This window comes from Nuphar pumila, chromosome 6 (assembly GCF_984573655.1).
Source record: "Nuphar pumila chromosome 6, dmNupPumi1.hap1.1, whole genome shotgun sequence".
Lineage (NCBI taxonomy): Eukaryota > Viridiplantae > Streptophyta > Magnoliopsida > Nymphaeales > Nymphaeaceae > Nuphar > Nuphar pumila.
In genome coordinates, this window is record NC_143254.1 from 110,061,464 (window position 1) to 110,073,260 (window position 11,797).

Here is an 11,797-nt window from a genome sequence, read left to right on the forward strand (position 1 = left end):
ATACATAATTGCAAGCAAAGAGATAAAACGATGAGAGAATACTATAGTACCCTCAAAAGACTTGGAGATCAATTGGCTAAGTTTGAACCTATATGGGAGACATCTAATGATACTAAAAAATGAAAGTACAAGCATGAGGAAAATTTGTTCTAATTTTTTAGGTCTTATATATGAATTTAAACAAGTTCAGGTCAACATCATTCATAGGGAAAAACATTTTCCCTTGCATGAAGTCTTGACTCAAGTGTGTATGAAGGTGTTGAAATTCATGTCTGATTCTAAGGAGATCAATGATAATGTTTTGATCGTTCCAAGACCGGGTGCCAATACAAATGTTTACAAAACCACCACATTTTTCAAACTATTATTATTAGAGACCTAGTTATGATGACAATAAGAAAAAAAAATATGTAATAGTTATGGAGAATCGGGACACATCAAGCCCTATTGTCCCAAGTTCAAGAGAAGAGAAGATAAAAATGTGACATCCATGAGAACGTCTTACAAAACCAGTAAAGATTCAAAATCCATTGAAATCATGTTCTCTCAAATCATGGAGGTCATTCATCTACTAATCAAGAACTCTTTTTCCTCTCTTTCGGGAGCCGCGGTCTCTACATCTTCACCTCCCGATAAAGTTTCTTGACTTTTAGAATCTGAAGTCTCATTTCATATGACTCCACATATTTCTTTGTTTTTTAAATGTTACACTAATTCAACTCAATAATGTTTTTACCGTTGATGGGTCTTCTCTTAATAATAAAGGCATTGAATATTTCAAAAGTATTTCAAAATTTTCTATTCCAATTGTCCCAAAAATAAATTTAAACCTTCTCTCTGTTTCTCAAATTACCGACCATGGGTATACTGTCTCTTTTTCATCTAAGCAATGTTGGGTGTAGAATCTCCAATTCGAGAAGCATATTGGGGAAGGGCATAGAGAAAGAGACTTCTACTACATAGATCATCTTTTTTTTCTCAAAAGACAATTTTTGTTATAATATTCAAAATGTAGACATAGTTTTGTAACATCAAAGATATCTCATGTACTACATTTGAATAAATTTTTTAATGAAAAATTCCGTTGTGAGGATTGTGTTCTTGGCAAAATGAAAGTCACTTCATTTCCTAAAAGGACCTTTTCTTTTAAACCATTTGAATTAGTACACTTAGATAAATGGGGACCTTCCCCCGTCTTATCTAAAGGTGGTTACTCTTATTATGTGATATTTGTTGATGATTATACTAGATTTTCTTGGATATACTTTCTTAAGCACAAATATAAAGTTTTTAATTTTTTTAAAAACTATCAGTCTTATCAAAAATCAATTTAAAACTAAAATTTTTATCTTCCGCTCCGACTCTAAGGAAAAGTTCATGTCAAATGATTTCAAAACTTATTTTAAAAACACTGAGATTTTACACAAAAGATTATGTGCTTATACACCCCAACAAAATGGATTAGTTGAAAAGAAACATAGGCACATAAGAACCCTTTTAATTTCAAAAAATGTTCCAAAACATTTTTGGGCTAAAGCTTATTTGACTATTGTGTATCTTATTAACAGACTTTCATCATCTAAGCTTCAAAATATTTCTCCATAAGAAAAACTCTTTAAAATTTCTCTTAATTATCTTAGATTAAGACCTTTTGGATGAAAGTGTTTTATTCTCATTAACAAAAATGATAAACTGTCTCATAAAGCTATATCGTGTGCATTCTTTAGATATGGAGAAACTCAAAAGGAATTAGATGTTTTGATTTAGGAAAGGACAAACTTTATATCTCAAGGAATGTTTATTTTTTGCATAATGAAAGTTTTGTTCAAAATGTGCCTAAGAAGAATTTTGAGTATTCTTTCTTATTTGAGTTACTACCTAAAAGTAGTGATGATTCTTTATTTACAAATGTTAGTAATGAAGAGCCTCAACTCAATCTTCAGAACGGTGAGAATATTGAATCAAAACTTAGTGTAATTTAATATAGAAAACGTGAAAATGATAGACAACCAAGTGCTCTAGAAAATTATTTCACCTTAGAAACGCAATAGCTAGGAGTTAGAAGATCATGTAGATTTGTTTCATATGAATCATTTTTTTTACAATATAGAGTTTGTCCGTCTTACTTTGAACTTGCCACATATAATCAAGCAAAATAATATTTTGAATGGATAAAAGCCATGAATGAAGAATTAGAAGCACAATTTGAACTTGCCACATATAATCAGGCAAAAGAATATTCTGAATAGATAAAAGCTATGAATGAAGAATTAGGAGCACAATATGTAAATAGGTGTACTCATTAGAGGCACAATAGTCTTTTATATATTTTTTTGTAATTTAGTAAATAGGATTAGAGGTTGAAGGATTTATGCAAAAGATCTTAGAGTCGTTAGGACCTCCCCAACAGCTTTATTTCTAGCCGTTGGGGAGTGTGTGCCTTTGTGTATATATAGGGGTGCTTCCCCTCTTGTAAACTAATGCTTTCTCAAGCATTTTGAGTATACAAAATTCTATATTTTTTATTCTGTTCTTGGCCCCTAAGTGGCCTATGTGCATGTACTTGTGTGTTGACCCATAAGTGGTTTTTGTGTTCTTGTAAGCCCATAAGAGGCACTCTGTTGTTCTTTTTCTTGTTTTGTTACACTGAGGCATGATAACCAAATGAATAAATCAACAAACATCACAAGTGAATGATATCTATGGGTTATGGACTACACTTAGGACTTAGAAGAGCAGTATCTCACAAACACTAAACTGAGAAATAAGACCAAAAGTCAGGGAAACTTTGAAACCCAGAGGACAATCTAATTATGGTTATCTTTTCTATAAATTAACACGCCACAGTATGCAAGCTACAAACATCTCCCTCCAAATAATCAAGTTAAGCTTGACCGGAATGTGGGATAATGGTTAAATAAAACCTGACTAGCATGGAATTCAAAATTTTCTGGTACCAACAATCTTTTTTGGGGGGTTGGTTACATCACCAAATAGTAGGCTGCTAAAATTTTGCAATTTGACTTGTATAGCCCACCATGACTTGATTATACCACCTCAACCTAGGTGCTTATACTCCTGTTCTCTTTCAGGTTGAAGCCTTGGAGATGATACACCTATGAACTATCAGCAACCATACATTTATAAGGTTACCTGGTTAAGCAATCGAACATCCAGATTGCAGACAAATCTGTCACACCTAGCAAGACTACCCACACTGCCGGCTGCTTGAGAAATCAACCCTCATCAACATCCATCTCTGAAAGTGCATCTCTCAAAATCTCTTTCAATACCATCACCCTAGATTTCGCAAGATGAATACAGCGCTGCAATCCATGGAAAAGTTGTTGCTAACTAACAAGAAATGAACCCAATAATAAAGTAGAGCAGTGACAGAAATAAAACCTGGAATGCTAGGGCGTAAGCAAGAACTAGACCCCCTGGCTTATATAAAAACACGAGGTGGCCAGATGTATCCAATACCACAGTCACAAGTGAGTTCATGATGGATTCCTCTTCTGCATTTGGGTCTGCCAGGATATACTTCTTGTGCAGTATGCATGTCAGTGAGAATGGAATCTCCCCCATTTGCAACTTCCTTTTCTCTTTACTACCTACAACTTTTGCTACATTATCTTCTAAAAGCTCCATGGAAGCAACTGTTATTCGCCCTTCCTCATTGAGAGAAACAGGAGGAATTTTCACTGCAATGACAAATGGCAATAATATGATACATTCTACAATTACCAACACAACTAATAATATAAAAATATTTGTGGAAAAAAAGTGGGGAAAGGAACCATCAGCTAGTACATGTTTGTCAGAGCAACATAATTAACAGAAAATCGATGTGAGTAGTACACAGAAAGAAACGTTAAGGAGAATACTCAAATACAGGCAAAGTTTAACAACATCCAACTTATAAAATCATGAAATTGTTTTCTAAAGTTCTTGTAATTTTTTTAGATAGGCTAAAGTTCTTGTAATTGGCAAGAAATGATATATACAAATCTTCAAGCTATGGTGTTTCTTTTATAATCCATTAGAGAGAAAAGTGAAAAAGAGAGGAAACATCAGAATGGTGGGATAAAACCAATTAGTTTCAACTTTCAAACTTCAATCTACTTGAAAGCTTTAAGTTTATAAATCTTACATATTTTTCCAATTTCTATAAAAAAATCATGATTTTTGTGTTTGTTAAACCTAACCTAAAAGATTTAATTAATAACTGATAAGATATTCACAGAAAGTTTTTCTTCTTTTTCCCTGAAAACCTTTTCTAATCTATCTCGTAATTCTCATAGATATGTGTGGTAGTGAAATATACATCTTTATGATACTCAAAACACCACAGTTACCAGAGTAAGAAATGTGCGAGAGAAGCAACACGTGAAGCGTGAAGCCAAAAGCAAGCATTCTAAAAATGTCTTAATGTGTGAAGAATAAAATATTCACGAAGCCGGTGAGGAGGCAAATGTGTGAAAGAAGCAACACGTCGAGCCACCCACTCATCGGGTGGTCTCCCACCCTCATAAGGAAGACAGTGGGGTTACTTCCCACCGCCTGCTTCTCCCAAACACCAGTCGCCCCACTGGTCGGTAAGAGGGGTGGCGGCCGGCAAGATCCAGTAGGCAGACAATCGTCGAGCGAATTTTCCCTGTGGCGGCCACCCAACTGGTTGGGTTTTGCCCTGCCGATATAAGAGGGATGGTGGGATGAGCATCCCCCACTGTCAGCCCTCATTTTGGATGGATGAACCCTCCGACCAGTAATGGCGAGAAGAATCCCGAGAGCGAGGGTGGCTCACGACGGCCTACCTTGCCCGACAAGTGGTCGCCTGACAAGGTTCAATCGGCGGCCAAACTCCTGACGATCATGCTTGGTTATGTGGGAAACTGAAGAAAAGAAGAGGAAGGAGGGGTGAGGCAGGCTTCGTCCAACAGGTAAAGAAGAGACATTGATCAGTAGGTGGCAACAGCAGGGGGCTGAGAGGGAAAGGGCGGTGAAGGCAGGCAGTCGAGCAAAAGGGATTGTCCATCTCTGTCGCTGACGGTAGCAAGAGATAAGAGGGAGAAACGAGAGGGAGAGAGGGTTGGTGATGAGGGCCAACGACAATGGTGGTCTGTGTTTTCCTACTGTTGTTGTTGTTGTTCATGGCGGTGGCCTAAGGGGGGATGTCGATGAGCACAACGGAGTCGACGTTGATCTTGAGGTGGCACCCACTCATCGGGTGGTCTCCCACCCTCATAAGGAAGACAGTGGGGTTACTTCCCACCGCCTGCTTCTCCCAAACACCAGTCGCCCCACTGGTCGGTAAGAGGGGTGGCGGCCGGCAAGATCCAGTAGGCAGACAATCGTCGAGCGAATTTTCCCTGTGGCGGCCACCCAATTGGCTGGGTTTTGCCCTGCCGATATAAGAGGGATGGTGGGATGAGCATCCCCCACTGTCAGCCCTCATTTTGGATGGGTGAACCCTCCGACCGGTAATGGCGAGAAGAATCCCGAGAGCGAGGGTGGCTCACGACGGCCTACCTTGTCCGACAAGTGGTCGCCTGACAAGGTTCAATCGGCGGCCAAACTCCTGACGATCATGCTTGGTTATGTGGGAAACTGAAGAAAAGAAGAGGAAGGAGGGATGAGGCAGGCTTCGTCCAACAGGTAAAGAAGAGACATTGATCAGTAGGTGGCAACAGCAGGGGGCCGAGAGGGAAAGGGCGGTGAAGGCAGGCAGTCGAGCAAAAGGGATTGTCCATCTCTGTCGCTGACGGTAGCAAGAGATAAGAGGGAGAAACGAGAGGGAGAGAGGGCTGGTGATGAGGGCCAACGACAATGGTGGTCTGTGTTTTCCTACTGTTGTTGTTGTTGTTCATGGCGGTGGCCTAAGGGGGGATGTCGATGAGCACAACGGAGTCGACGTTGATCTTGAGGTGGCGGTCACCAACGGCCATGCCGGTGTCGCCAAGGGTGACGTGGTGGTGGATGGAGACGTTGCTACTAACGACGACGGTCTTGCCAACGACGATGTTGGGGGTCTAGTCAGCTCCCTTCGGGATTAACTGAGAGGAAGAACATGGAGGAGAAAATGAGGGAGGCGGTCAGGGTGGCTCGTACAAATGAGAGAGGCTCGCAAGCACTCATGGTCTAGTTGACTCCCTTTGGGATTAATCGAGAGGAAGAACATGGAGGAGGAAACGAGGAAGGGCGATCAGGGTGGCTCGCACGAACAGGAGAGGCTCGCAAGCACTCGTTGTATTATATTGAACCCTTCAACTACTGTGTTCTTGAGACGATCCATGCTTCTTTAAAGATTGTAGATGGACTCGTTAAACTTCACCATCGCTTGAGCGAATTTTAGAATCTCTAACGTTTTGATCAATGTGATAATAGGAACCTGAAGGGATTCAAGAAGGACGTGGGCCTTTGCTGTTGCAAAAAAATATCTTGATCTGCCTCCAAGGACGTTAATCCATCATTCTTGATCCTGCAAAAAAGCATCGCTCGCTCTAATACCAATGTTAAAAACTCGACCCTGGGAGGGATGGTTTCTACAAATCCTGCCTTAGGAAGGCTCTTGCACAAGGAAAAGCCGAGAAAGAGAGAAATTGTTCTCGATTTGGCTAGGCTTTGTGTCATATAGGGTCAACAGCAGGGCAGAGAGAGAATATTGGTCCCTCAGGGTGGGTTGCTGTTGAGGAAGACGTGGAAGAGAAAAGAGAGAGAGAGAAAAGGTGTTTCCTCTAGGACTAGGGTTAAAGAACAGGGAGAACAAAAAAAAATCATCTACTAATTTCATTCATAATTAATCAATAATAATAACACTAATTTATTGAGTCTACCAAAAGGTTCTAAAAGAACAAAAATAGGAATCCAAATAGGAAATGGTGTCTCAATCCCTGTAAGACTGGCTCTCTTGGGCAGATATGGATCCAGAACGGCTTTTTGGGGTCAGATTTGGGAGAGTCCGTAACAGAACCTTGCATATTTGTTGGTTGTGCTGATAAATACAACTGTTATAATTGTTATTCTACTAGATTGAAAGAAGATTAAAATCAATGTACGTAAAAGCATATAACAAAGCAAGAAGTCAAGGATAGACACCATAATAACTGCCTTTTCATGGAAGGTAGTGACCGACTCAAAAGTGACCTAAATGTAAACATTCAAGAACTTGAATTCTTTTAATATCTAATAACAAGAAAATAATGGAAAATAAAATAAAAAATGGGATTCATAAAAAAGAATTAAAATAGCTAAGAAAACTATAAAATGAATATGTGATAATTAGGGGTGGCAAAATCTGACCCGACCCGCCAACCCGCTTCTTAACCGGGTTCGGGTTTGGCTTAAACGGGTTCGTGTCGTAAACGGGTTGACCCGCCTAACTCGTTTATTAAATGGGTCGGGTTCGTGTTAGGGGTATGCCAACCCGCCAACCCGGCTGACCCGTTTAGTAAACGGGTTAGGCGGGCGGGTCAACCCGTTTACCCGACCCCGACCCGCCAACCCATTTACCCGAACCCAACCCGCCCGCTAACCCGCCAACCCGTTTACCTGAGCCGTCTATTAAACGAGTTAACTGTGTTGTGTTGGGTTACCCGTTTAATAAATGGGTCGGGTTCGTGTTTGCCACAGCCGACCCGTTTAATAAACGGGTCAGGTTCGTGTCGAGGTATGCTGACCCGATTGCCACCCCTAGTGATAATAATAAGCCTCTAATAGGTTGTTAACGCTTGACTGGATCAATAAAAATAAAATCTCAATAATGGCAAATAGCTATTAGTAAGATGTTACCAATGGCAACCAAGAACAGTATTCACTTTAAAGCTATGCACAAACTGTGAAAGAATGATTTTTTACTAGGTGAAAATATTCGCAAGTACAAAAACTTAGAGCAATTCAAGCATGCAAGCAACTTAAAAGTCAAAAGTAGCTTATATCTTTTTATTACATACAGTAAAATTCAGCAGATGTGGTTGACCACACAAGGTTTGTTCCATTTTTAAGATAAAGCAACCTCATAGAGACCTTGTATTTTCTGTAACCTGCTAAGTGAGCAAAATTAAAGCATGTTTGCAAGCCCCATCAGTATAGCCAGCTTCAACCCACGAACAGAGGAGGGTATGACTTACAATTAGCAAAGGCACCAACTGCTGAAAGTAATGCGGCATCAAAGAGGGAGCCATCCGCATCTAAACAGTAAATATCCTACGAAAAATGCACACAGTTATTGTCAGTCACTGCCTAGATCATAGCAAGAAAAACGTTCCGCAACAGTACATACACATGATACAACATCAGAGTCAAGTCAGAAGATGAATAATTAAGCAAAAGTTCTTCTCAAATCTCAAGTATGAGTTTGCATGAAATATGTTCCATGAGAAAATTCAAGCACATTAATAACAAAAGTTAACCCAGAACATTACCAGATATGCCATCCATGCTGCTTTTCCACCAATTATTGAAAGTTCACTTAAATTTATCATGCCAGAACTGTACCAACCAATGTTTAATCTGTTAGAATTTTTATATGCATATGGAAGTCTCACTTTTAATCTCATAATATAAGCTAACCAGAAGATGCACCAAACAACAAACTACCCCAAAAGACCGCATAAAGAAACATATATCAATACCATGAAATAAAGATCACTGAAAGAATATTGGAGTCTGGAGAAACTGATGCTGGAGTCATACAGGGACAAAGAGAAAATTAAATGGGCTCTGTTTGGGAGCCTTGAATTGAGATGGAAACACCGTTTTTATGTGTTACCAAAATACTGTTTTTGCCAAAATGTGGTGTTGAGGATGGAGTTGCCAAAAACATCATCTTGTGAATGGTGTTGAAATGTGGTGTTGGGGATGCCAACTCCATTCCCAATTCAGACCTTTTGGCAACGCAGCAGCTCCCAAACAGCAGAGAACATGAAAACTCCGGTGAAACTGCGGCAAACCACATATTCAAGGCTTCCAAACAGAGCCTAAATCACAAATGCATACACATTCTTATGTTGAAATAGACGCAAGAACAGAAAAGCTAACAAGCTCAACCAAACACTTGCCAAAATCACAGAGTATTTCACATGCAGAACATTCTTAGTTGCTTTTACCCAGAATCAGAATATCTTATATGCAAAAGAAAAGGACTTTTAAAAAGCACTTGGTTACCTCAAGATGACATCTGATAACTGCTTGGAAATCACAGGGGCCACTTCTGCGGGACGTCCAGGCCTGACAATGGGAGAGCAAACAGGAGGCATATGGAACTCGATAGCTGCAAAGACATAATACCCATATAAGAATCACCCCAGCTAAGCTCACCACCAAGAGAACATGAACGCTACCGACAGATGGCTCCTTCGTTCGGCGACTCCGCGGATGGGATCATGACTTCCAGCTTGATAGAGGCCATCATCGTCTGCAAGAAAAAGGGCAAACCTTCAGAAAAAGGAAAGAGGGTAAGAGAGGATGGTGGCGGTGGTGAATTGTGAAGTTGGCAGGGGAGCGTTTTCTTTACAGTGTGGCCAATCTTGGCGTTGGCGGAGCCGTCAGCAGTGGAGACGGTGCCAAGAACGAGGAGGGTGTTCCTGCACTCATCGAGAGATCTGGAGTCGGGCCTGAGGGACTCGGAGAGGTACTTCTCGTAGAAGGGGAGGGGGAAGAGACGGCAGAATGCCTCCACCTCCATTTCCCCCTCCAAGGAGTTCGTCCCAAACTCCATCGTTCCCGTCATCCGGGGGAGTAGTTGAGAGGGATGGCTGGCTGGGGCTGCTCTTTTCTTTTCTTTTCTCCCCCCCTAACCCGTCACAAGTAAACAAGTTCTTCGGCGTCATCAAACAAGATCTTCAAGATATATATATAAAATGAGCATATCATTCAACATTAATGCAAACCCTAACCTCAATAGGATTAATTCACTCTAAACGTGACAGAGAGACCCTAATCCTCCAATAGCTCAAAAAAAGGTGGCTGATTTTATGCAATAACGATGATCAGTAGTGTCCAAGACATGCCCACTTAAAATATAAAAAGCAGTCATGGTTTCTTTAAATTCTCTTGGCTAAAGATCCGTTGAAGCATTGTTCCTCGCATCATAATAAGAAAGAAAGGATGGTAGAGTTTTATATTATCTACTCTCTCTAAGGTAGACCAAGAACCATTCCAGTTCAGAATACCTCGGTAAAAGCATACCTGAAATCCTGCTTATTAATTAGGTCATAAGTAAATACATCTACCATTTAGGCTAGTGTATTGTCATCTCATTGTTTCTTCTTTTGAAACCATAAATTCTTAATTTATTAAAGACACTAAGTGCTTATGCAACCTTGTAGAATTTCAATCAATCATTCATGTATTTAACAAATATTACATCTCAAAGCATAACATGCATTCTCATAATAAGGAATCATGTCAATATGCTACTTAACAATTCATTCTTACAGTATCACAACATTTTCAATATTCAGGAATAAGCATACAATAATATCACAGATATATATTATTATGAATCTGCACATATGGCTAATATGCAATGAAATCAACATGTTCATATTCATCTTTCACATGCTTTGTACTTACAAACATGCTCATAATCAATTTGTCATAAAATGACATAATTAAACTGTCATAATTGAATAGATTCACAAATCTCAGTTACAATACATGTATGAGCATTTTCCTCATAAATAGGACATTCCTACACCATAATCATTGCAATCAAACTCACCTTTATCTCTATCATAAACATTTATATCATATTTAATATAATTCAAAACTTAATTTATGAAAAGTTTAAGAAAAATATCAAAACATAATTAAAGTCATAAACTCAACTTTTCCCATAAGAGCTCCCATAAACCTTCACCGAGCAAATTGATATGTCCGCAATTTATATTTTAACTTTTTAGTTCTCAAATCATATCAGACCCAAAGAGAATATTCATGATAACATACAAATTAAAAAACTCACTACAACTAGTCTGTAACAAAAAACACATAAGACATTTTCTTTTATCAAAGCCCCCGTAAGCTCAAACCGGAAAAAGCTTACATATTTATAATTGCGTTCAGTTGTAATCTTGCTTAGCAAGATGAATACACATAACTTAATTCAGTTCATACTATATAAAGCTTGTAAACATTACAACTCAACAACATACGCATTTAGAAGAATCAAAATCTATGAAAGAGTTCAAAACCCTAAATCGATTTATGAGAAATCAGGATCCTAATTCTCTCAACTATAACCCGTTAAATCTTCATTAAGTCAATCACAAATTCAAATATTAAACAAAACATAATCATATAAACAAATGTACGCTCTTTTAAAAACAAACAAAACAGTCAATTTACAAGATAATCAAGATTTAGTCATATCTTTCAATTGAAACTTGCATAGATTACTATTCAAATCTTTCCTAAATGTTTACCCCTTTATTTATGATTCAATAGGGTTTATAAACCTTGATAATATGCAGTATATGTCAAAAAAATATTTAAACCACAAGATCGAAACATGTTACTACTCAATCACAAGCATAAGTCATTAGGAAAAATTCAGATCCTTGATGACTCATTTTTATAAAATATGTCAGAAATAACAAATCACATATAAGATTACAATATGTTTACAGTGGCTGCATATATCTGTCAATAACACAACCCAATAAACCGATCTAAAAAATAATTAAAAATATTTTACTGAACCCTGTTCTGACAAAGTTTCGATCCAGAATCTGTAAACTGCAAGATTTTTATTAGATTAAGTATTTTCTTAGAATTTATATAAAACATCTTTTAC

At 38.5% G+C, this 11,797-nt stretch overlaps 1 protein-coding gene across 1 annotated transcript; it reads right to left on the reverse strand.

Annotated features, from left to right (window-relative positions):
* Window positions 1-2,783: 2,783 nt before the first annotated feature.
* On the reverse strand, window positions 2,784-9,801 carry LOC149835681 (uncharacterized). Its single transcript, XM_090010624.1, has 7 exons — window positions 9,515-9,801; window positions 9,346-9,415; window positions 9,166-9,271; window positions 8,424-8,490; window positions 8,130-8,205; window positions 3,406-3,704; window positions 2,784-3,326 (listed from the first exon to the last, which is right to left on the reverse strand). The coding sequence occupies exons 1-7, from the start codon at window positions 9,728-9,730 to the stop codon at window positions 3,237-3,239; spliced, it is 924 nt and encodes a 307-aa protein (XP_089866750.1). The 5' UTR covers window positions 9,731-9,801; the 3' UTR covers window positions 2,784-3,236.
* Window positions 9,802-11,797: the final 1,996 nt, after the last annotated feature.